Genomic DNA, 26,718 nt, shown 5'->3' on the forward strand with positions numbered 1-26,718 from the left:
CTATATCAACTTCAAAAAACTGCCTTCTCACTGGTTTTTCCCTGTGGACTTTTCTCATTTCTAACTGTCATCACCTGGCAACTGTAACACCAGATATTCAAACCATCATGTTAAATGTAAGCTCATCCTGCTTCGTGCATACAGGACACGTTCCTGCACTTACAGACTTTTTGCCATGCACCTAATAAGAATTTAATCTAATTGTCCATTGATCAACCAGGAAGCACGGTTCCATTAATGCTAATCCTGTGATGAACACCCTGTTATTCACCATTTATTATTACGTTAATGCATTTACAGTGTTTACTGTGATCAAAACAGGCTTGTTTCATTTCTTCTGTTTGTAATGATGCACATTGTATTTCAAAAACTACACTTTACATGACAGACATGGGCGGGGCGGGGGCGTGGGGGGCGTGGGAGGGGGGTATAATGTGGTCTCTGAGGAGCACTTGTGATTTGCTTATTCAAATGAGGAATTGGCTTATCTGACTCTCAGCGGTATAGGAGGGAAAAATCCAAACTGATAAACAACAGATCAGATGTGAGTGCTGTTCCCCACAGAGGCCGACTCCATGTGGGGTGACTGTGCAGACTGCTGAGTAAAGCATCTGTGCCAAACCTGGACCCAAAACCTCCATGGTTTTAATGACGCTGCACCCTTGACAAGATCTTACCAAATGTAATTGCTGCTAAGCCCAGCCCTGCAGGCCGGTGGTGATGGGGGTGGAGGGGAAGGGGGGCAGCAGGCAGCCCTTGGCAAGCTGCCTGGCAAAGATGGTGATTTTCCATAAGCCGCCAACAACAGAGTCTGGATGTCTGAACCCCAGCCATCCAAGATAGGCGCTTCCCTGGTCCAGAAATGCAGAATAAAGAGAGAGAGAGTCCAAGTACATAGTTCAACTATAGTAAATCACAGTGTCACAAGTTCGCGCACTCACCCTTTTACACCCTCCCCTCACCTCCTCGGGGACCCTTTGTTCACGCTGCGGTGATATTTTCATGCTCGCTCTCACTGCACGAGCCAAAAGCTCAACTACGGCACCTAATATAAACAATGCAGGTGTCATGATGTCAGAAAACGAATGGGATTCACAGGCCGTCTCCATGGCACTGATTGTTTCTGCAGGGCCCCGACTGTGCTGCAACACCGGCAGTTGTCAGGTGTCCCTGGTCCAGACACAGTCCTCAGCGGTTCAGCTGTAAACCGACCATACGCATTCCTTCCGTCCCTGTCTCCCGCCAGCTGAGCAACTCTCACACACACACACACACACACGGACACACACACACACACGGACACTCACACGCATGCACACATGGGGACAGGCTAGGATTAAAACTACAGGCCGGTCCAAGGAGAAACCTTCATGATTGGACGTCAGTGGAAGCAGAAATTCAAATTGTGAACCAATCAGATTCGGTCCCTTTGCTCCCCCCACCACCACCTTATTAGGCGACCTCCCATGTCTCTCAAATTTCCTGCCTGCTCGGTTGCACCCCGCAAAGAATGTCATCAGCACTGTGCTGGTTTTGTTGACCATATTAGGTATGATCATGTTTTGCCAGCCCCCTCCTGCGTCTCGTTTTTCTGATTTAATATGCTGTTTTAGAAACGGAGGCCTTACTTTTTGAAAGAAAACCATTTTTTTCTGGTATGTTCATGTGAAACATATTAGATTTTTTCTTCTGTGTTGTTGTCAGTTGAATTGATATTATTTTAGGTGACAAAAATGTGCTCTTAGTGGGAGAATCTACTTTACACGCAGCAAACATTCATTCAGAATATTTAGACTTCACATAATTAAACTTAGACCACTGACCACTGGCTGTTTGAGGGTTTCATTCTAAAATGTAATAGATGCATTTTTGGAAACAATTCACTACATGAAAAATGTCAGGAAATATCAAGAGAATTTAAGACTTGGTTCAGGAGAAATAAACAGGTTTATAAATGTTGAATGTTTTAGTTTTAATACCAACATGTTCATGTGTTCATATCAGCAGGCAATGTAAAAGATGGTGTGTTTTCTTTAGATGGAGGGTGTCTCATAAAAGCCCTCATATTCTTATTATTAACAACTGTATTTGAGGTTATTCATTAATTATCGTGAGGTTTTTACATGTGCTGCTGCTCTCTGTACACACATAAGATGAGTGTGAAGTGAAATGTGAAAGGCTCAAAAAGGTGCTTTTAATACGAAACATCTAGTAGTAGTATAGTTTCATATAGCCAGTGTGAGCTATAAAATATGCTTTGCTTACAGTAACAAACACAGATTTAAAGTAAAGCATAGAAAAGTATTATTTGTGAGCATAATTCTGTGTAAGGACAAATGAAGCGTACATATAAGGATTTATTCTGCCAAATATTTATTTAGAAGAGGCTCTGGCTGCCTGTAAAGAGTTGTGTAAAAAAATAATGCTTCATCTTATATACATGACATAAATGTAGAAATACACTGTTTCCCATAAAGTTGGAATAATTGTTCAATACCCCCAATTTAGTTAAAGCCTGAACACACAGTTTGCAAAGGTTAATTGTGGTTTAAGTTTCACTGTGACATGTTTGGAAGAGTTTGATCAGTAAAGTTGAGAAGATATAAACTTAATTTATCAAGAATAAATCACATTGTCACAATCATTTCATGAGAAGAGGTAAAAAACATTTTATTCCAACTTTATGGGCGACAGTGTGTATTAGAACGGACAGCCTTTTAAAAAGAGGCTCTATTATGACAGTAATTACATTAACTTTGCAAAGAGAGAAAAAAATCTTACTGTTTTTCAGAGATAAGTTCAGTCAAGTGTGGACATAATATCAAAGAATTAACATTTTTGTGGAGTTTTTGGCTGTAAAATCCATCTTCTCTACTGCCAACAGATCAGATTATTAACATATTAAAGCCCAGGAAATAAGAATTCTCTGATTAAAATTCTCGCATTTGGAAATGCAATATCCTCGGTGTATTTTGATGCTATTGTTTTAAGGGTTTTGATTTTCACACAGAATCAAACTCAGTCACAAAATAACAATTACTGTTAATTTAACAGTTCTAGTATGATATGGAAGTAATTATTTTTCAAATTACCTAGATACTGAATGTGTCATCCAAAAATATAAAAGGTCCTGGATCAGGCGTTTCATTTGCAATCCCACTGTGTTCCCAGAACTAGTTTAGGTTAAATCCAAACAGATTAAGGCTCCTCTTCCCAGAAAAGGTATATTGGGAAATATGTGTGTCACTGCTGTGAAAAGAGGCTTTTGTGGAGCTGTCAAGGGGGATAGGGCAAGACCAGCAAGAAAAGTTAGAATTTGTGAGTCACTGGCATGACCAGAGTCTTGTTCTGGGATTCCCAGTGACAATGGAATTAATAACTGGCAATAGAGGTAAGATTCAGATGTGTTAAAACTAGTTTATCACTTTACCAGGACGGAGGACTGTATTTAAAGATGAGCTGCCCAATTCTTTTAAAATATGTAGCAGGTGAATCAGTGCATTTTAGCTGTGAACTTGAGGATATTTATGTTGCTCTGAGGCTCATGAATCTACTGCAGGACTTCATTGAAATTCTCAAACCCACTTTTTTCATTTAAACATTTAAATAAATATATTTCTCTCTCTCTGAGAAGTTGTTTATTATTAGATGAGTTGATGGTTTTTGTGATGAATAAACACAAGCAGGCAAATTTTCCCCAGCAGGAGTTCCTCATCCCTTACTTTTATTCACATTTACTTTGGTAAATGTGAATAAACTAGAATTAAACCAGTCTAGATATTTTGAAAAGTACATGTTAAAGCATTGGATTTTAGAGATTTGTACTTTTTAAAATTAAGCACCTCACCTTGGGAGGGTTGAGAAAGACAAATTCTCAGATTTAGTAAGTGAAAATCACTCTGAGGCCATTAAAATATGTGATTTTAAAGTTGGAAATAGTTTGCACTGCTGTACATCTAATTTCTGAGGATGTAATTATTTGGTTTGTCAGTTGCTATCTTGCTCAATAATTGGTGAAAAGTTTTTGTTGAGGACACATTTACAGAGGGAGAAAATCCTCCTGTTGCAGCTTCTGTTCCTTTGCATTTATTTAAAAACAAGCAGAGGTTATAAAAATCTGGTTATTCACTCTTTTTTCGTTTCATTTGGACACAAATGTGTTTTTAGATATAAAATAGAAAGGTTCAATAACAGCACACTGACAATAATTTGTAAATAAGCTGAAACATTAACATTTAGAGAAGACGGGGAGCTCCTAAAAGCAGATCACCGATCTGTCTAAAACTGAGAAGTTAGTCTACATTTTTCATTTATTTTAATGTCACATTTGAATGGGCTTCAAAGCATTCATGAAAAATTACTTCAAAAACAGCATTGCAGCTGGTTACACACATTTATTTCACACCCCTCTGTGATATTCCCTCCTCCACATAAATGCTGAGTTATAACACAAAAGAAACTCTTTAACTTGCCTTTAATAAATATATCAGTAGCCCAATTAATGACTTGAATAAAAAAAGTAGTAATCAATCTGACATTTATCAGACATTAACAGTGAATAATTTATTACCATGTGAAATATAAATCATTAATAATCACTTTTAACAGCTTGAATCTGTCAGACATACTTCAGCTTTTATTAAGACAATATAAAATGTGTCTGATAGAAGCTCTACAACAATAATTAGAAGAACAAATTGTTATTTTTTGCAACTTTTTGTTTATTAAAAAACTGTGAGGCAGGTTTGGGATGTGTCCTGTGGGCAAAGCACTGTCCGTGTTGTGCACACAGGACACATACAGCATGTGATCAGCATCAGATAAACCTCAGCAAGTCTCAAGTAAAGTTCTATTTACACATTTTTCCTACTTTCTTTTTTTTTTTTTCAGGACTTTGCCACCCAAGCAAAAGTAGCAGTGCAGAAATTCATCCAGAGGGTCGGATTCTTTGGGATCTTGGCCTGCGCTTCTGTAAGTTAACTCACACATGACCTGTTTGCTCTATAAAATATTCTGCATCCATGGGATTAATCAGCTAAAATCACTGTGATGTAATATTGATATTTATGCACCACTGACAGGAAATGGCAGTAATGATCTGTTCAGCATGTGAAGAAAAAATAAATATGAAATGCACATTATATTAGTGTCAGATTGTCTCATGTCACTGTCAGTGACCTTGTGTAGGTGGACCTGTTGAATACAGATGTAAAGTAAATTTGCAGAAGAAAAAATACTGCCTGGGCTTCAATATTGTGCTACTATCTTCCATGTCTTGCATTCTCTCTGTACCATTTGTATTATATTTCCTGAGGTGAATTTACACAAAATTAAGTCTAATCATCTCTGTTGATTTTCCCCAGATTCCAAATCCCTTGTTTGACCTGGCAGGAATAACATGTGGACATTTTTTGGTCCCCTTCTGGACTTTTTTTGGTGCAACCCTCATTGGGAAAGCAGTCATCAAAATGCACATTCAGGTGAGCTGCAGTTCAGTAACATACATCCATGGAAATAATGCCTGGGCTGATTTGTCCACAGAAATGAAGCTGAGAATTGTACACAGTAAAGCAGAGATTCACAGCACTGGGTATGTGCTACTTGTCCTTTGTATTTTCTATTGCATTCTGCAGAGAAACAGCAAAACATATTTGTGCCAAAGTTTGAGATTTGCATGCATCTTTAATATTGTTCAGAGGGAGAGGTGTGTTAAATAATGAATCACACTCGTGCACAGCCTCTCTGTACTGTACTCTGCTGGTAGTGAGGAGGCCATTTTGTGCAGCCAAAGTAGGGGGAGTCAACCATTTTGTGACTGCAGCTGCAGCACCCCCAGTACATTGTAGAGTAGAACGTTCAGACTGCCGCACATTGAGAACTTATAGCAAAGAAAAGGATACATCCTAACCCTCCAATAAGAAGGTTAGGAGACTTGGCATCACAAATGTTTCTTCTAATCCTGGAAAATCCTGAATTTGCCTCCAGGAATTTGCAGTATGTCTGTGATTACCGTCAGGGGCTCGACTTTCTGTTTTCCAAGCAAACGCTGGAATTTGTGACACAGAGAGGAAGGGTTAAAAGCAATGTTTTTTTTTCACTCTGTCTCATTCCTTATCATACGCAGAAAGCATTGTCCTGCACCAAACTGAGAAAAAAAGGAGGGAGGGCGGGGGTGAAGCAAGTGAGCGCGAGCTAAAGCAGATAAACATTGTCTGTGGGAGGTGATGGAGAAAGACAGAGAGAGAGAGAGAGAGGTGGAGGGGGGGTAGGAGGGAAGAGGGGGTTGCATGCATGGCAGGCACAATCACACACACAGTACCAGATTACACCCAGGGGTCCCAGGGGGCCCCACTGACAGAGGTGTGTCTCACGGAAAGAAAGACTTCACCCGGCTCTCCGGCATGTCAGGGGGCCCCCAATCTCTCCTGTAGCTGCTTGGTTTCATTTTCTTCAAACTCAGGTTTTACTTCTAATGCAAATGATCCAGTAGTTTACAGTGTGTGTGTGCACAAACCAAGAAGTGGTAGAAGAAAGTGCAGTGGAGAGCAGGTGACGTTCTCCCACGTGGGCCAAGAGGGAACAAAAGGGGATTTTGAGGGTTGTGGTGTGTGTGTGTGTGTGTGTGTGTGTGTGTGTGTGCTTCAAAGCATGTTTTTGATCTGGGTTTGTACCTGCGCTTCAGGTGTGTTCTCACCATTTCCCAAGGAGAGGCTCTCTCGCTCTGCGCCGCGTCCGCTTCCTTTTATGCTCATGAGGCTTTCCCTCCTTTGTGTCCGCTGTTGATTGGTTATCGACGGCGCCTTTGTAAAGCAGCGGGTCACTTGAGGATGATGGGTGATGTCATGGATATTACACATGTCGGGCCCTTGAGATGGGTGATTTTGCTGAGGACAGAAGAGCTGTGAGGTGTGGCAGAGGACTGTATTCATGTAGCAAAAGTGAAATGAGAGAATTGTTATTGTTCCACCCTTTTCAATCTGAACTTGTGCATTGTCAGAGTTGTAAAACGTTTAAAGGAGGGTGCTCTCACTTCCAATATTACAATACATTCAATTCATCTCCTGGTTCTTGATAATGAATGCTCTTTTCTGTTGAGAACTAGTGCAGAGCCTGTGTGTGCCTGTGTGTGCCTGTGTGTGTGTGTGAACTGTTATGACTGGGATTTACGTAGCTCTTATCAGCACAATCAGTGAGCTGAACGAGTCAAGACCATGTCACCGTCAGTTTCCGAGCAGACACATTTAAGGCGTCTTAGTCAGCTTTCCTGTGTTGTCGGCCATCTTGTTGTCCCTTCCTCCTTGCTTTGTGTGGGATGATAGATCAGTCGTCAGTGTCTGTTAAGGACATGTGGGTGCACAAAACACAATATATTCAAGTGCATTACTCCAAAACGTCTCACCAACGCTGCAGTTGGATTTACTCACTGCACCGTCTCATGTTTGTTTTCTGTGAGGCACAGAAATAGCATGGTTGCAAATGTCAGTGTTTTTTTTTTTTTATTGCTGCTCATGTCAATTCCAAGTTTTGTTTTTTGTGCGACATTGTCAACAGTTTGCCTGCGAGCCCTTTGTTCATTCGGTCAAACCTTCAATGACGTCCTGAAGCTTAACGCCCCGACAAATTAGAAGACAACCAAATGACAATACGCGTATGACTTGGATGACATGTTATATAAGCTCACACTGAACAAAGCACTGATCAAAGAGTGCTGTCACAGGGAATTAAAGTTGGCGTTGGGGCCTCCTGGTGTGGATTCATACTCCGTATAGCCACGTGAAAGTGACAGTGGATGTTGTACTGACGTGTCTGTCTCTCTTATTTGTCTTCACTGACACTGACATTTGTTTCACTCCCTATATTTCATGTCATCTTTACAGTTCTATGCTAGAATTGTTCTGAAACTGTTTTGGAAGTCATTTGTGGTCCTCATTTTACTTAATTGCTAATATCCTTCCAATTACAGCAGTTTGCAGCGTCGGTGCTTGAAAACCTCTAGTCGACATAATTACCAAAGTCAGTAGTGTCAGGAAGTAGTGTTTCATGTCATGTGATCAGTGTGATCGAGCCTGTTGCTTATCATGAGGCTCAATACAAATAGAACCATGCCAATGAAATAACATGGCTTCTTTGACTACTTGTGGTCCAAGTAAGACCTTCATCTCTTCAGCAGGTTTCTGCTATATGGTATATTTTTCTAATTGACACTATGCATTTATATTGAGTGAGATATTCAAATCCAAAATGACATTTTTATGGCTCCATCATTACTTGAAAAGGAAAATTCTAGATGTCTCGTGTATCATTTTATACACTTTTCCCTGTAATTCAGCAGTATATATTTAGCATCTTTGGAAACCTTGGGATCTGGACTGGAATTTAAAATAAGATTCTGCGGGTTTGAACAATCCTTTTCTGCACAACATGAGTTTGTAATGATCTACCCGCCAGAAGCTCTGTTGGGTTAAGCCTTTCTAATGGCATGTTCAAGGCAACCTAGATGTTACTGGATCAAACCACATTTTTAGTGGTCAAAGCGCATGTTTGTTTATAAGAATACAGTAACCTACAGCATCTCAGAGGGCAAATTAAGGACCTTGAAAAATCTGGTCAATTAGTGGGTGCGTGTTCTTGCCCCCCTGCAGGAAGACATAGGGCTGATATGAGCCAGAATGACTGCCAGTCGCCTGTCTGTCCCTTGTGGCGCGATGACCAAGCAGGAATCAGACCAGACAGGAGCCGGCCTCCAGACCCCCTCTTAAGCCATGACACATGCCCTTTGATTCCTGTATCCATCCGTCCTTTACACTCACACACAAACACACACTCCTCTCATTACAGCCAGTGTGATGTGCTGACCTGACGTACTGTGTGGGTCATGTGTCATAGAGCGCAGGCCTTTAATGCTGCTCTCCATGACAAGCAGGGTGTCTTAGTGGCTGCTTTTTAGACCAAACTGTCTTGGTGGTGCAAGTCATGGGCTCTGGGCATAATGGGTAGAGTGTGTGTGGGGGGGAGTTAAGGAATCACTGATCAAACTATGATGCACATACTGCCTTGTTCTGCAGCCCAGCGTTGACCTCATGGCTCACAAACTGACTCGCTCTTTCTCTGTGTGTCTCTTTGTCATACAGAAACTGTTTGTGATCGTCACCTTCAGCAGGCACATAGTGGAGCAGATGGTCTCCCTCATCGGGTGAGTAAGCCTCAACGGGTGTGTGCTTGTGTGTGTACTTGTGTGTTTGTTCACCAGAAGCACCCTGTGGAGTGCACAGCTACCACATATGAAAGAGTTAACGCAGGACTGGACGGTTGAGGGACCTTTTGGGTGGTCACTTGGCATTCAGGTAATTTATGCCCCTCCACCTCTTTGTGACTCTGATGAAGGTCAGACGGGGTCAGAGGCGGCTTTAAATTAAACAGGGTGATTTTGGAAGATGACTTGTTGCTTTATCCCGCTTGGATTATTTCGCTCAGACCTCGAAACAGAGGTTTTGTCACATTTTGTTCCCCTTTTGGCTCCTCGCTCTGCTGTAATAGTCTACATGGTGATTAATGGCTTGGATTTTTCCACTAGATGACTATGGGCATGAACATGTTCTAGCTGCTGCACAGGACAGGATGAACTCTTGTCTATCATAGACATCTCCTCTCTGCGTTGTCAGTCATGATGCACTGTTGCCGCCCTTTTAACCAGTGGTATATTTCGTACCTGATCTCATCGGGAGCACAAGCCAAAAGATGGGGCTGCCACTGAGTGTCTAGAGATGGATCACCATGATCTAACCTCTTTTCTTCTCAATAAAATACGGCCCTTCAGGTGTCAGACCTTCTCAGGCAGGATGTGCTCGTGTTTTTTTTTTTACCCTGAAGCCTCTTGGGAGTAAAGAAAAAATGGAGTTTGAGTCTCAGATGGGAGAGCTTTCACACAGGAAATTTAGCTGGAAACAGCTCCAGAGTAGAGTAGAATATACCAGCAGCATCAAGTTCTTTAGAGGGATTAGGAGACGGGCTTTATCTTGAAGCCATTAGATACAAATTCATTTTAAAGATGGAAAATTGGTAAAACTTTCTAAGACATGCCCCCACACACACACACACACACACACACACACACACACACACACACACACAGCATCTGTGCTTCTTGAAAATACGGGCTAGATGTAAAAGTTGAAAGAGCCTTGAAGCTGGGTGTGGGTGCTGATGGGTGCCATGATGGGTGTCCTTGTAGAGATGCCAGGGACTGCAGCTGGAAACTGCCCTCAACACACCTGCTGGTGGGAGTGCCGCTTAGTACACACACACACACACACACACACACACACACACACACACACAGACTTACACATTCATATGCTCATGCACTATTCGTCTCTCTCTCTCTCTCACACACACACACACTTGCTGAAATCAAGCGATGAGATTGCATCAGCTCTCTTCCTTGCTGTGTTGCGTTTTTGCACATTTCTTTGTTTAAAAAAAAGAATTAAATGAATTTTGGAAGACTTTGGTGGAAGATGGCTGCTAAAGAAGCTGCTGTTGTTCTTTTCTTGACAAATGTATTTCTATAGATAAAACCTGACTCCTTTCAGTTTCAGTGCTACAGTGTACAGTGCACATGAAATATGTTATACTTCAGGTGTGATCTGTAGAGCTTACAAGCTTTACAAGAAATTTAAAAGGTTTTTAAGTACACTATATATGTGTGTGTGTGTGTGTGTGTGTTTGTGGGGTTGTGAAAGACCTGTGCACTCTGGCAGTCACTGTTCATTGAGCTGCAGACTCAAAGCGACAGATCATTGGATATTGACAGGTTTCAGTCTGACTCACTGCCCCCTTCTTCTGTAGAGGAAGTTTCCCTCATTACAACCTGTCAACCGTCAGCTTCCTTCCTCACTGAGGCCTTTCCACCTTCACCTCTGATTCTCTGCTGCTCTCACTCTCACTCTCAATCACACATCACCTTATGAATGGGTGACAGCCTTTCAATTTGAACCCCTTAGGCACCGACACACTGCAGTGGCAGTGTTAACTATGCAGGGGCTTGAAAATAAATTTACACCTTTACACCCGTTTAAATGCAGGCACCTGCAGCTGCCCCCACCCACTGTGCACATGCACAGCTGCATGCGCACGGACCTTTTGTGCACACACACACACACACACACATAAAAATTAATTCAAACCTTTGTCCCCTGGATGCCCTCTTTCTCATAAGTCACATCATTAAACCTCCACATCATGTTTTTTCTTACCTCTGGACTTTTCCAGAACTGTCAGTGACACATTTGAAGCCTGAACTTTGTCGGAGCGGCAGTGTTAACCATTTCACTCTTTTTTTACTTTTTAAATTGGATTTATTGAGCGCATGGAAACTATTTTCTGCAAATTCTAATTTCTCGATGCTTCATAAACAGATTCCTGAATTAATGATTTAGAGCCATGCCTGCGAGAAATGTTTGATGATTTTATTTTTTGAAAATTCTTACACCACACATTAATTTGTTGTGTGGTCTGTTGGCTTTATAACATTTGAGCTATTTTTGATGAAGCATGTGGAGCGTTGGCTATCATCTTCTTTTCAGCTCTCGCTGATGAAACTCACTTTGAACTAAATGATTTTGCTTGATGATTAAATACAGAAAAAACATAGTGGAGGTTTAATGTTTAGTCTCTGTTTTTGTTTGGTCTGTGAACTGAAGGGATAGTATTTGTCTTTGGGGGTGACTGAGGTGACTGTTGGACTGTTGCTGATTTCACTCTTGCATGACTTAATACTATACTACACAATTAATTTCCTGCTCTATGCTGTCAGATGAGCTAGCTGGCACACACACACACACACACACACACACACACACACACACACTGAACACAGAAGTCAGTGGCCGTAACTTGTTTGAGTGTAAAGCCTTACAGGAAATTTCAAATTATCTGAAAATTACTGAAAATATTTTTGAAAAATTAACACAGAACTGTTGTCTTATTTTTGGTACCGTTTTGAGTCAGTATTTATTTCAGTTGATAATTATTGAATTTAAATCAAGTATCACCTTTAATTTTTGAAAAAGGCCTGATGTCACTGTTAGAGTAGAACTAAAATTGTGTGTGTGTTTGGTTAATATTCCTGTTGTCGTGATGAAAGATCAACTCACTCACTCACTCAACAGGGAGTGTCCACAAATTAAGTTTCATTGAGAAAACATTGTGTCGCAACACACTTGGGAAAATAGGTGTGTGTCATTCAGAGTTGTGTGTCATTGTTTGGTCATGCTATGTCTTTCTCAATTCATTCTATAAATTATGTTATTTCTAAATATGGGCCTCTACTGGGTATATTTCTAAAAGATGTTACGCTGTGTTACATAAAGATCTGAGGCTTAAACATTGCGAGGCTTTAAAACTTTCAACAGCCATTTTCATCACCCTGTTAACAAAAGTGACCAACCAAGTCTTTAACTAGCTGGAAATAAAATATAGAGAATATGCAAAGGACCTTTTTTAGAACAAGTTGAAGAGAAGTGACTGAAAATTTCCATTATACATTTATGACAGTCTGATGTTCCTTTAGAGAGTGAGACCAAGAAAAGGTTTGGTGGAAAAATATAGCTCTGCCCCTCGACAGTTCTTCAATCAAGTGAAGTGTTCTTCCTTTTTCGACTGTTTTTCTAATTACTGTCTGTTTGGGACAAAAAAAAAAATGCTTGTCAGACATTTCAAACTTGATGTATTACTTCTTTGGGTGTATTGGAAGCAGATTCTTATGTCTCTGGCAGATGGGTTTCACTCTTGCTTTCCTGCCATGCAAAGCATTTAAGGTTAAATCTATAACCTTCTGTCAGCAGTAGTAGGATAATAATAAAGATAGTGTCCTTTGAACTGCCAGAGAGTCACAATAAAACCTTCTTCAGATGCCTTTTGGGCTGATAGCACGGAGTGATAACCAGGTCGGAAGGAGCTGTGTGTCTGATCAGACTTCAGCCTTAGTTTCTGATGTCCTGTGACTAATGTACACATGTGTTCTCTTCAAGAGAGCGTGTACAGTCATTGTTGTTTAAGTTTGGAGAAAATTCTGCTAACTGGCATTGAGTAACGCTTTGATCAAGATCTGAAACAGTCGTGTATCAAGAGGATTCATGCTGCTATTTCCTTAAAAGTGTTCATGTAGGCTCCAGTGGTTTAAAAAAACTCCTCCTGTTTGTTTAAGTCTTGAGACTTTATAGATTTGATAAGAATAAATATCAGGCCATAAACATTCTTTGAAAAATTATTGTGCTTCAGTTTTTACACTCAAATTTTAACATGTGAATTACATTGTAACACCCTTAAAAAATGATCTCGCATATTTCTATACGACCAGGGTCCTGTTTTATTCCACAACATGCTCATTTTCTGCCCTTGATTCTTCCTGAGTTTAATGTGTAAAGTGAGGTCAGTAACCCTAGAAGCCCCTGCTGCTGTGCTCTATATCACTTCAGGGCAACAGATTCCTCTTTTTCTGTGCTCAACCTTCCCTGTCCTCCTTTCTCTTATCTCAGCTGGAGCTTCGTCAGCCAGTGAGGTGGTGATACACAACAGGAAAAGCTCCAAATCGCCCATAGCATTCAGTAATGGAACAGGGAGCTTTCCTGTGTGTGACATGCCGTCTGGGCCTCCAGTCTCCTCGTGTGATGTGTTGTCAGGGCTGAGCTGTTGACTCCAATCTGTGCCACTTTTTCAGCAGCCATGCCTGATGATATGTGAACAGCAAAAAACAGAAGTCCTTTCTAGTTATGAGAACAGTTGTAGTGACGATGCCCGTTGGGTGACTTTGGTATTGAAGTGCCGGTGATTCACCGTCTTTAGGACTCCGGCGTGTTTACACCTTGTCAGTGGTGACTGTGGTGGGCCTGGATTCAGTTTCTCTAGACGTCTGGGAAACTACAAAGTTTGTGGTAGGTTATGGTGTGTTTGTGAGAATGTGGAAAAGAGAGAGAGAGTGAAACAGGAGAAGCATCACAGCTTCGTCTGATAGGATCTCATCTTCTGGCCTCACACCAGTACTTTGAATAACTCCTCTCAATAATCCATCATGTTGATTGAGTTAGTTGTGTCTTGTATGGAGCTTGACAAATCCTACAGACTCAAGTGTCAAGGGAGGGGTTCTCACTGTCAGGCTCTTGGGGAGAAAGCCATTGAGGAAGAGTGGAGAACTGAAAAGATTATGCAGCAGAAGCTGGCGTGCCGGGGCCATGGGGGGAACCCTGCACGTCTCCATGCGAATGCTCGCATTTCCATGTGAGTCTATTTCCAAGTCAGGAGCCCATTACCAGCACAATGGGCCTGCAGATGGCTGTTCCTGCCACATAGGGCTGCCGGCATTAGGCCATCACCGCAAGGGGGCCTGCTCTGTGGGAGGCCAGGGGAGAGTCATAGGTCAAGGCAGGGCGGCCGGGGGATGCCTGAGCTGCCGACTGGATCACACTGGAACTTTCCAGATCTCAATCAGCATCTTTTTATACCATTAAAATGAGAGGGAAGACAGCCGCCATTGGTTTTAACAGTCATCTTGTACTTTAACTGGGACCTTTAAGGTTGTTACTGTAGTAAGTGAATCAATTAATAGTGACTCAGACTTTAAATTCTCTACACTGATTGATCTGTTTCTTTCTGTTTTTTGATTCTGTGAATGTGAGCACCAAATCTGTAGAAGATGTGAGAAGAGTACTAACACAGGCTTGATTTTTCTACCTCACCTGCAGAGGATACCTGTCTGAGTATTTCTACAGGCACCTGGCGCTAGTTTTAAGACATCCATTTCCTCTTATGTTTCTGTTTTCTACTACAGGTCACCATACAGTCTTCTGGACATTTAGGAAGTTTGGTTACTGGAGAAGTGAAATTGCTGACAAACACGACAGTTACAGGTTTTTTTGTGAGTGATTGTAAAAGTAGGAGAGTTCTGGGAGAAAAGTCTGTTACTGCTTGTTTCCACTGAACTCTCACCAATCTTGAGCTCCCCGCCACCACCACTCATATAGAAACTAGGTCTGTGTGCTTTCATGCTGATGTGGGGTTGTCTGGGTTGGAGGTAACTGTCACGGGGTCTTGTAAGAGTTGACAGTCATTTATCAAACAGGGATTTTTTAGGTTCACCACATAAGTCTGTGTGAAGCAGAATGCACCAATTTGGGGTCCCTCTGATCAGTCATATTTTTTTTGTGTGAAAGGAAGTGAAGTGCAGTCCATGCTAAAGCTTGTTAGCTTGAATTGTTTCACATGTGGTGACTTAGAGCCCCTTAGCAGACAGTCTGCTGTGTATCTTTTTGTCAAAAGATCCAAAATGTCAATGTATTTGTTTAATCATCTGTCACATCCCCGGTGCTATAAAAAGCACTCTTTGAGCCCTATGAGCAAAGCCTTCCCGTTAACCCAATCTGCAGGGAGTATTTTCGATCTGTTAGTCACCGAGTGCTCCGGTCACCTGAGAAGCACCCTGACAAAGATGGCATTGATTAGTCCTTCCGTGGCCCTGCCCTGCTCTCCTCCGGCCCAAACGCAGTGAGACGCCTCACTGAGAATGACGGGATCAGAGGCAAACGGGGCAAGCTAGTGCGGTGTGAGGGATGGAGCGGCAGGTCGCAGCCCACGCGCTTTTTATACGGCGTCGTTAAGTTTACGCAAGGCCCGGCGGGGCGTCCATTTTCTCATCTCCCCCACTTCCATTCTGATTACCCTGGCCCTCAAGCTCTGACAGAAATACGGATGCAGTAACAGCCAGAGAGGGTTTGACTCTAAGCCAGAAGGTCTTACCACAGCCGTTTAGAATAATATTCAATCGTTCAAGAAGACTTATTGCACAGATTGTGTACTGTGGGGCTATTTCTGTGGATAATAGTGCTCGGTTCACAAAGATCTGAAAGGGTTAATGTGTGTGTGTGTGTGTGTGAGAGAGAAAGACACAAAGAGAGGGAGAGGTCAGATGCGTGTTCCAGGTCTGGTGTCATATTATGTGCCTCTCGGGCACAATGTGTGTCCCAGGACTTCCTGCTTTATTCATCCCTGATTCATTTGTTTTGGTCCCCTAGTCTCACACTCTGCACATCTCCACGCTGCACATGCTGCTCACTCATCAGGCCATTCCTACACTTGCTCAGGCTATGAAATTACTAATGTATTTATTCATCACTCATCAGAATGGCAACCGGCCTGTGTGTTGTTTTAGGAAACAGTACACCATTGATTCACTTTTAGAGCAGCTCATTTATCAGGGAGCCCAACGTGACCTTGAGCTCTTAATCAGCGTCATCCATTGAAGCGCATTGTTTTGTAAATCCCATGAACATCATAATGTGTGCTGTAATTTCACCGGTTGTCATGAGTGTGTGTGTTTGTGTTCTGTGAGAGGAGTCATCCCAGACAGGCCCTGACTCACGGGCCAGCCGGCCAGCCGTGCGGACCCCTGTCCCTCCCCACCCTGCCTCTGCCACTCCTCAGTCAAAACACACTCATTGTCCCCCATCGGCCCAAATCACAACAGCGACAAGTTACTGAGAAGCAGGTTTTTGTGGTGATTCGCACCATAACTATGTTCAGTATTGTCCAGTGGTGAATCCTGCATGTTAGGATGCAGGATGGAACCAGGGCAACTATAAATCTTAATTATGAGGAGGATGTGTTTTATTTGTTTTATCCCAGACAGATAAATCATTTACTTATTATTGTATTTGGTCAAACCTCAATGATTCATCACTTTGAACACAATTTACTACCTGGAAAATCTTTGGACTAGACTGCTATGGGATCTTAAATCACGTTCACACAACGTAACTGTTTTGTTGGGAAACGATGTCGGATTTTTTGCTAGATTTCCTGCATTTCTTCTGTGCTGTTCCAGCACATTCAGATATGCTGTAGCATACTGTGGCACAGACATCGGGAACTTTCACTGGTCTTTACTCGGTGGCTCCTAACCACACCCTTCGCAGCATGTCAAACTAAGTGCAAGGCTACGTGTACAGCTGATTAGAAAGTAGATCAAATACCTGTGATCATGTCTGGCATTGTGACTGTTTTTTGCTCCTGTCGTGTTTGAACTATGCTACAAGAACACACGTGATGTGCCTCGCTGCCTGTCTCTATGCTGAATTCTCCCTTGTTGTTTTGAAAAGCAGTCACCTATACAGCAGCCAGAGTAGCGGAAGATATACGGCACATTGTGGTTTTCAACAGGTACATCGTAACCTATGTGGTTGCCTGAGCAGCCTGTCACAGTGTGTATGAACCACACTGACTCCATGCAGTCTCACAGTGTACTCTATAGTCTCACACATACACTTTTGTGCTCTCTGGCCAACCTGCTGTGCTGGATTAGTGACATACATCGCGTTTATGGGACAGTCCAGCTTCAAACGGTCTCAGGTTCTCATTTATTCCACGTGCCATTAATTTTCCACCCCATGACCTCGTTCCTTTGGCGTGTTTCTGCCCCTCACATTTATTAAACGTGGCGTAATGTGTTCGTTTAAGCCCTCTTGTGTGTTTCAGCTTTCCTGGGGTTTCGGACTTTGCAACTGCAAACTGCACAGTTTCCCATTTGAGACTAATAAAGTGTACACTGAAGAAGAAATACAGTAGGTGTGGTTATCACCGGGTCATGAGCTGTGTTCATTTGAAAAGAGGGCCACACGTTGTCCCATAGGAAACAGTGTCACCATAGATGGAGACACTCTGAGTGGTTGCCCTACACCTCTTCTTCTGTGTTCCTCAACCTCCTCCTCTATTTCCAGCCTGCCTGTCGCTGCCGCTCTCCAAGCAGCAGTGTGACTTGTCTGGATGTGTCTCCAGTCACATCTGACTCATTGAACAACCCTTTCTCACCCTCGCAAGGGTCCAGGCCTGGTTACCCAGTGACCCAGCAACTGCACACACCTCCACACCCAGACCAAGAGGATCTGTGTGGGCATGCCGACCTGAACCTGGGGGGTCGTAGGGGTTGGAGGGCTGTTTTATGTGGCTGTCTGGGAAGTGAGAGGAATAATAGACTGCTATAATTGGTGCCCCCTGATTTCCTGGCAGCGCTGCCGGCTCCCAAGAGGATAGCATGTGTCCGAGCTTGTGTGTGTGTGTGTAAGTGTGTGTGCTGGCTGACACATGGATGGCTGTGAAGCAGGGATGTGATAAACACGCTGGGCAGGGGGATCTCCGTCCAGGAGTGGGCTTCATGCTTTAGTGGTGAAGTCATAGGGAAAAAGCCCGGTTGAACTGGAGGAGGAACAGACACACACACACAGATATTACCTTACAACATTTGCACGTGAATCCAAATTTTCCTCACGATAAATTGGGGCACACTCCTCCCATAATTCCATTATTTCATTATGCCAGCACTCAATAAAATCAAACTGGAGCAGTGCTAATCTATCAGGCCCTGAGCTGATAAGAAGAAATGAGTCAGAGCGTCAGTGTTTTGCACAGAGATGGTGCAGAGGTCCGTCGGGTCAGAGTGCTGCCGAACCACAGTGTGTGTGCGTGCGTGCGTGCCTCGCGGTGTCAGTGCTGTTATGTTAGGTGTGAACTGTGGCCCTGTGGAGCGTTGGGTAACACTAGCGATTGCCTAAGCCAGTTGTTGTGACGATGTCGTAACCAGTTGGACCTGGCCAGGGTTTGGCTGTCATGTGAGCCCTTGTTCTCTATCATTCCCCTGCCCGGGACGTCAGGGCACGCGTGCTGTGTGCCTGCGTGTGTGATCTTGTGTGTGCTCACTGTCAGGATTTCATTAACATGAAGAACAAGACATTGTGAATTTTGTGTTGGAGTGCCATTGGAGGTGGCAGCCTTCGAGAAGGGGCAGACGGGTCAAAGGTCACCTCTGACTCATGGCCTGTGGAATTCAGTTTTCGGCAAAGGAACACAAGACGCCTAAACACGCTCCACACTCCAGCAGCAGGAAATGATAATTCTTTAAAAATGAGATGGCAGACACAAATTAGCCCTTCGACGCAATAATCACGCTGCAGGAAGCTGAGAGATGTAGGGTTTTCCCCTCCATGCCTCCTTTTTTGTAAAAGTTACCCCCCTCATTTCTAATGCTTATTGATCCAGTTAGCTTCTTTCCTTGTGTAGCAGACAGGGAATGTTTTCTGACACTGGTTGGTGCTGTTTTATTGCAGGTGGAGGTTATGTGACAATAGGAATACAAGACTCTTCCAACCACACAAATTTAGATTTCCACCCCTCATGAGACCAGTGGAGCTGTTGGGTCCCTATTGTAATTTTTAGAGTCCCTCATTTGGGGCAGAAGATGCTGTTTTGTACCTATAACCTGCAGCCCAGCAACAAGCATTGTATGTATTATACCTTATGTGCTAGCTTTTCTTTAGAAAAAATGAGCAAAAGTAGGAGACTATTGTTAAGAAATATCTATTTGTCACCTTCAGTGTGATGATAGTACACATTATATTTTTTTATCACGTCTTATACTGGAGTCTTTAGCAGACGGAAGCGGTGACCCCTCTGTGTTGATGAGGCGGGGCAGCAGTGGCAGATCTCAAAAAAATATAGCAGCATCTTCAATAACCCTGCTCTTTAATATTCACAGTGATTTTGTCTTTATTATTTTGAATAATTTTGTTTTTGTATGGAGAAATTAAATATTTATACTCCACATATTTATTGTGTGTGTGTGTGTGTGTGTGTGTGTGTGTGTGTGTGTGTGTGTGTGTGTGTGTGTGTGTGTGTGCTGATGGCAACAGTGTGAAGTGTGTGTGTGTGTGTGTGTGTGTGTGTGTGTGTGTGTGTGTGTGTGTGTGTGTGTGTGTGCTGATGGCAACAGTTGTCCTTACAAACCCAGAATAGCTGGTCACATAATAAAATTAATGCCTCATTGGTTTGATGCAAAATTGATCTTGAATTGACTTTGTAAAGTCTATCAGCAGACAGCACTGTTGAATTTCACTCAACACACAGTTTTTCTTGATCATGTGTTTGTGTTGCACAGTTTGACTGTGTGACCACACTGAGAATGATCTGGAAAAATGGAGGAAAAGAAAAGCCAAGTGTTCGATGGCATTGTCTGTGGCTGTGGTGGTGCTGTGGTTTCTCCTGTGAATCCGGCCGAGAGCTGCTCATGTTCAGAAATATTGATCAAACTGCGTTGGGCCACTCTGAATTTATTTTAGGATGAAGCGGTATTCCCCTTCTCAAAGCACTCTCAAGTCATTTTGCATACGAGTGGCACAGGCTTGATCAAAGAGAAGTGTGTGTGCACAGTAAATGTCAATTTAGTGTGTGTGTGTTTGGTGTTTTATTTGAACTCATCATATATGCAGATTGAAACAGTTTTTTTTTTACCTGCATCAACAAAATAAACTGAACTCACACACACGTCACATTTAAAGTTTTCTACATGTTGATTTCTTTTTTTAAAATACCTGCTATAACATTTTACATGACACCCCTTAGCTTCCATTGTTCGTCACGTCTGAGAAAGTGATAAATACAGGTGTCCTAGTTGTATCTAATACCTGGTTGAGAAATTTTAATTTGTTCTTAATTGATTGATTAATTTAGTGAATGAAAGGAAATCACTGGATAGAGCTTTGATCATTTAACCATTTGAAGCCTACATGTTCCCGGTTATCACACACACACACACACACACACACACACACTCATGCTCATGTTTAAGAATATGTGCAGGTCTATAAAATACAGCCATAGGGTTGATAATGAGCCACATATATTTACTGGGAATCATTTTTATAACCCATGAAAGTGAAGTCCCTTAAGCTTTCTGCAAACTTCTGGAAGTAATTCAATCAACTGGAGAACAAGTGTTATAAAGTTTGATAGGATCCGCACATGGAGGCTTTTGAGGTTGTAAAATTGTACCTTTTAAGACTTAAGTCATTATTGTTATTATTAGTCATTTTAACGACCCCGTATTTTTTCTCTTTAGAGGATGAAAGTGAGAAGAGTCATATTTTGTGGATGTGACAGATGAACAGCAGTGTTTCTTTATACGTGATAATAGATTTATATCCTTTTATATTTTTGAATGCAGACCCACAATCATCATACGAAACACATAGAAGAATTGTTTATTTTAAATTACAGAAGACACAAATTCCTGTTCTTTTCCCCCTGAGACTGGGGCAAAACTGCTGGAAGACAAAAACTGTAAATTGAATGTAATTATAGGCACATTTATGTTCCAGTTGTTTCAGCTGATTAAATCAAATTATAGACCTGAATATATGAGCTTTATTTTCATCATTAGTATTTCTGCATTTTGTGCATTAAATTGACCTCTAAATTAGAAGAAGAGCCCTCCTTGCTCCTCTGCAGGGCTCCTGCAGTATTCTCTTTTTCACCAAACTAGGCAGTTTTGATTTAAATGAGTCATTATAGTTAATACAGAAATGTGACAAAAAACTTTAAGAGGATAAAAATTAGACTCTTTCCTTCTTACGTGTAAGTGTAAGTGTGTATCTTGTTGTTCAAACTGATTTATTTCTGTTTCTCAAGGCCACAGTGTCACTTTTGAAAAGAGGACTTTTCCGTTTTTTCTCCCTTCAGCACAGGATTTTAACAAACCAGTTGTGTTAAAGTTTGTTCAGTGGCTGCTGAGTAAATAGTTCAGGCTTTATGTTTGTTAAATTACATCTTAGAAATTTCAGCTTCAAGGTTTCCCTCCCTCGTCTTGTCTCACACTATAAATACTATTTTAAATTTCCAAACTTTTACTGAACATTAAAGTCAACTTTTACAACAGTTACTGTACAACACCAGGCTATTTACTGCTTATATTTAACACACGCACAAGTGACACAAGTATCTCAGTGACTGCCATTTAAAGAAAAAAGTTAATGCTATCTCAGACTAAGAAAGTTTATCTTGTGAACTTCTTCCACAGACACAGAATGATGTTCAGCACAAGTACTCACGGTGAAATCATGAACACACTGACAGCAGAAATCTTACATCCACCAATTTCACAACCCCTTCTGCAGAAAGTGAAAATATATTCCCAAAGAGCACAAAATGGTGAGATTTTTAATGGAAAGAGCAGGAGACGGTCCTGACTGTGAGGCATTAAAGCGTGTTTTAGACTGCTAGCTTTGGGCTTCTTTGTTGGTGGATTTGCCCGGGCTCATGACTCAGTATTGCTCATCGTGTAGGAGATGATTCGCCCGCCATTTCTGAAAACTGTTGCTCTCACTCTTTGTTCTTGACTGTTTACTTTTATCTGCTGAACGTGTGCATTTCTCCCGTGTTTCTAAACGGCCCTCTTCTTTTCACCCATGTTACATATTTTTGAATTACTTTGGTAAGTTTCTCTGTCTATAGATGTTAGGAATTTTGTGAAGTGGGGGATGGGAATAGGAGAGGCTTTGTTTCCCTCCAAAAAAAAAAAAAAAAAATCCCAGCTTGATTTTTGATACCGTGTGTCCGACCATTTTCTATTGTGTAATTTTAAGCGCGATCCATCTGTTAGACTTCCTGTCTGCTTTATGCTCATTCACACGTAGGAGATCCATTACCTGGTATAAAGTTAATCATTACTAAAGGGCTTCCTTGTTGTAAACTCAATCATTTAACACAATCTGTTTTTTTTTCTCACCATAACATAGGTGTGTGTGTGTGTGTGTGTGTGTGTGTGTGTGTGTGTGTGTGTGTGTGTGTGTGTGTGTGTGTGTGTGTGGAGGTGGGGAGGGACGGAAATGACTTGCCTCCTTCAGAGAAAGTTATCAGCTATAAACTCAACCGTATGTGACATGACTGCCCACGCAAATCTGCCTTCAGATCTTCGATGTGTCTCAGAGCTTTGATGATGCCTGCAACTTGAACAAAAGACGTACGAGTTGAACATAAGGAATGTTTAGAAGCAACAGCTCAGGGGGGGGTGTGGGGTGGGGGTGGGGGGGTGTTGGCTGTGTGTAGCCACATAGAGAATCAGTGAAGGTCTTTAGTATGTATTTGTTTAGTGATTAATCACTAACTCCAGCCTAGGCATGGCCCGCTGATTCTAGGGCATTCTCTGCAGTCTTTCGCGTCTTGTCTTTTCTTTTTTTTCTTTGAGTGTGTGTGCTTGCTTGTGTGTGTGTGTGTGTGTGTGTGTGTTAGGGGGATGGGGTGGGGTGAGGGGGCGGGGGGGGGGGATTCAGTAGTATGCTTGTAGTTGGTGGCTAAATCTTGTAAAGGGTTTCCTAATATGGGCCGTCTTACAGGAGCGCCCTCCCTCTGTGGGCCATCCCCCCCAGATCTCAGCCAGTGATGACACAGCTTGGGTACGACTCACTTCCTCATTAATTGGCTGAAACCAGTTCTTACAGGAACCGCCTGTGATAAATGTGAGAGTTCTGAGAAGTCATTCATTTCTCCCCACTGCAGCGGTAGAGGAGGCACTGCAGGGGAGTTGAACGAGTTCACCGTTGTGTGTGTGTGTGTGTGAGAGAGAGAGAGAGAGAGAGAGAGACGGGGAGGAAGCCGAGTATGTGTGTGTGTGTGAGAGAGAGGCAGAGCAGAGCAGAGCAGAGCAGAGCGGGAGAATGTTGGTGACTACTGCTGCTGTATGAGGACGGGCCAACTTTATTTCTGCTTTTTTTCTCCTTTTGATTTTCCTTTTCTTTTTTACTGTGTTTTGTTTTTTTGAGCAGCACTGTTTTCTATGGCTGTGGTACAGGCTGTACTTTTTTCTGTGTGTGTGTGTGTTTATGTGTGTGTTTGTGGGGATGAGCAGTGAAGGGATTGCACTCGTTGCTCTCTCCGTCTTTCTCTCTTCTCGGAGAGAGGAAGCAGGGGAGACCGACACTGTACAGGACACAGGACAGCATGCCTCCCTTTGTTGCTGCCCTTGGGCTGGTGAGTAACAATGATGTGACGTGATTTGTGTGCCCCCCCCCTCCACCATGCCCCCACCCCCCCTACCCCCCCACCCCACCTCTTCTCTTTTGCTCTCCTCTTCCTTCCCTCCCTCTTTCCCTCCTTTTCCTCTCTCCCACCCCCCCTTCCCCCTCGCTCTCTCTCTGTTGGTTGAGGCAGAGCTGTTCCACTGCTGGGTGCGGCACTGCAGAAGCCCTTCAGGGAGTACTTGGAGGCCCAGAAGTCCAAGCTGCACCATCGTGCCGGAGAGGGGATCCCGACTGTAAGTACAGGGGCCTCAGCCCCCAGCTCGCCGCCTCTATTCATTCATGTGTGCGCGCCAAGAAAAGAATGCAGCTCCCTTACTTTTGCCTCTTTCGCTCCTTCTCCCTCCACTTTTTCTGTCCCTTTCCCCTCTTTATCTGAGCCGTCCTTTATATCTCTGACCCATTTTCTCTCATGAACACAGCGTACTCTGTCTTTAACCCTCTGTACCTGTGCCGTTTGCTTTCAAGTAAAAACAGTCAGTTTCAGGTGTTTTTGGATCTGTTTTAATGTGTCTAAGGGGACTGTTGATGTTGTAGCTTTGACTATAACCTTCTAACCTGCGGTGATACAGTAGATTACAGAGGCTTGTTTAGGGACAGAATGACAGAGTAGGTCAGCGCTGCACTGGGCGGGCTGGAGGGGAGGGAGGGAGGATAAAGAGGGGAGGAGGAGAGGGGCCAGTGTGGGGTCTGGCTCCACTCGCTGTATTGAACTGTACTACTGTAGCACGGGGCGTGCTGACTCATGCTCCATCTTACCAATTGGGAGTGTGTGTGTGTGAGTGTGGTCACTCCCCTATGTGTCACACACACACTTGCACTCGGTGCCCCGCCTGAACCCAGCACTGACTGTAGACCGGGGCGGGCCCCCCCCACCCTCCTCCTCCTCCTCCTCCTCCTCCTCCTCCTCCTCCTCCTCCAGTGACAATCCATCAAAACCCCCCTGTCTAGAACAAAAAGAGCCAGTTGTAGCTGTAGCCTATTTCTCTTTCAAAGCTTTTCCCTTCCTCTCCATTTCTCACTCCCTCTTTCTCTCTCTCGCTTTAAGTGATTCATTGAAAACGATTTTTCTTTTTGCTTACTAGGAAGGAGAGGGGGAAAAAGGATAGAGTGAGTTGCACAAGGACAGATTAAGGCATTTCTAGAACAATGTTCCTTTTTTCTTGTAACTTGAGCCTCCTGCAGTTACAGAAGAGAAGCGAGGCAATTTAACTTGGTGGAGGCAGGCTGCAGGCTGGGGTCAGTGGGGGCGTTCGGAGGGAGGACGGTGGGGGCTGCCGCGTGTTTTATTACCCCTGATCTCTATCTGTCCTGCACATGGAGCTGGATCCCCACCTAGCCTACAGCATCAGGAGCAGAGAGGAGAGCGGGGTGTGGGGTGAAGGGGGGGTGGTGGTGGTGGCGGCCCTCAGCTTACTGACCGACCTCCGCTCCTCTCTCTCTGTTGTCTCTGTGGTTCCTGGCAGGAGGAGAGCTGGCTGTCATGGCTCTTTGAGAAGGTTGTGGTCATCATGGTATGCTTCTTTGTCTGCTCCATTGTCAACTCTATGGCCCAGAGCTACGCCAAGCGCAAGCAGCAGCAGAAGTACTCTGAGGGCAAGACGGAGTGAAGGCCAGCTAGCGATCGCGGCGAAACATCGACTTCGGAAGCACCCATCTCCTCTTTTCTGCTCTCCCTCCTGGCCGCTGCCCCAACATATATACATATACATATATATACATATATATATACATGTGTGTGTATATATATATATATATATCAGCCTCCATCTGGTTTCTCTCCTGTTATCGTAGCAACATGTTTATGATGTTGAACTCGGACTTCCGTTTACTTGCTTGTGAAGGCTTTGCATTTGGTAGTGATTTATCTGCGATTGTTCTCTGAAAGGTAGGTGCTTGCTGCGGTGCGTGTGAGTAAGCCGCTGCGTTGTTAAAAGTGTCCATGTTGGTGCTTTTAGCAGCTCCTGAGCACGTGAGAAGAAGCTGCTGGCAATAATTCTCCTCAGTGAGGCCTTAGGCTGCACTGTTTGCTCCACTAGGAGAACCTTAGAGTCTTATGTGTCCGTAGAGTCACTTGAATCCACTTCATTTGAATAAGCTAGCCTTGTTTCTCTTGATTGTGTGCTGCGTGTTCTGTAAAACCAGCGCAAACTTATTCGTGTAATGGCCTACTTATTTCTGATCTATATTTACTGGTGTATTGATAAGACCTTCTGTGTTATTGCTGTACTGTAGAGTTGTGGTGCAGTGTTGGCTGTGGTAAGATAAGACATGTGAATAGACTGTAAATAAGCGTGTCCACGTCAGAGCCATCTCATGTCTCCACACCGTAGAGCTCTAAGTCAGCTGTAGTAGAGATGTTAATGAATGTTTCATGCTGTTCGTGGTGATTTATGTGACCGCTTCTTTTGTGTGTGCAGTAAAGCTCATCTCGGTACTTTTGGATGAGAAATGATAAATCGGCCATGAATCACCCTGCTGGTCCCTTTGTCTGCCCTTATTGTTCTGCTTCCAGGAAGAGAGCACATGAGTCAGCCCGGGGCTACTTTACCAGATGCAGCCATACACTGAATCAGATCCACGACCGTGTGTGTGTGTGTGTGTGTGTGTGTGTGTGTGAGCCGTAGAACGACACACAGATAGTAGGTTGTGTTTGCATGGCTGCCACATTTGTTGCTCTCCCTTTTATCTTTTATAGTGTAGATTAAAGCAGATTGTGCCCCACTAATAGACCAGGAGTGTGTGCGTGGAAGTAGAGCAGATAGTAGCTGTTCCCTTTAACTTAGAGACAGTCTGTGCCGTGGTAAGTGTTTTCCTTTGTCTCCAC

General features: G+C 43.2%; 1 protein-coding gene across 3 annotated transcripts in view; it reads left to right on the plus strand.

Annotated features, from left to right (window-relative positions):
* The window catches only part of LOC139212656 (vacuole membrane protein 1-like), a 53,023-nt gene extending 26,305 nt beyond the window's left edge, over positions 1-26,718 (plus strand). For all 3 annotated transcript variants that reach the window (XM_070843146.1, XM_070843144.1, XM_070843147.1), the window contains 5 exons: positions 4,891-4,971; positions 5,364-5,480; positions 9,132-9,193; positions 24,025-24,127; positions 25,358-26,718. In XM_070843146.1, the coding sequence (XP_070699247.1) occupies positions 4,891-4,971; positions 5,364-5,480; positions 9,132-9,193; positions 24,025-24,127; positions 25,358-25,501 (507 nt within the window). In that variant the 3' untranslated portion in view covers positions 25,502-26,718. The remainder of the gene's footprint in view (positions 1-4,890; positions 4,972-5,363; positions 5,481-9,131; positions 9,194-24,024; positions 24,128-25,357) is intronic.

This window comes from Pempheris klunzingeri, chromosome 14 (assembly GCF_042242105.1).
Source record: "Pempheris klunzingeri isolate RE-2024b chromosome 14, fPemKlu1.hap1, whole genome shotgun sequence".
Classification (NCBI taxonomy): domain Eukaryota; kingdom Metazoa; phylum Chordata; class Actinopteri; order Acropomatiformes; family Pempheridae; genus Pempheris; species Pempheris klunzingeri.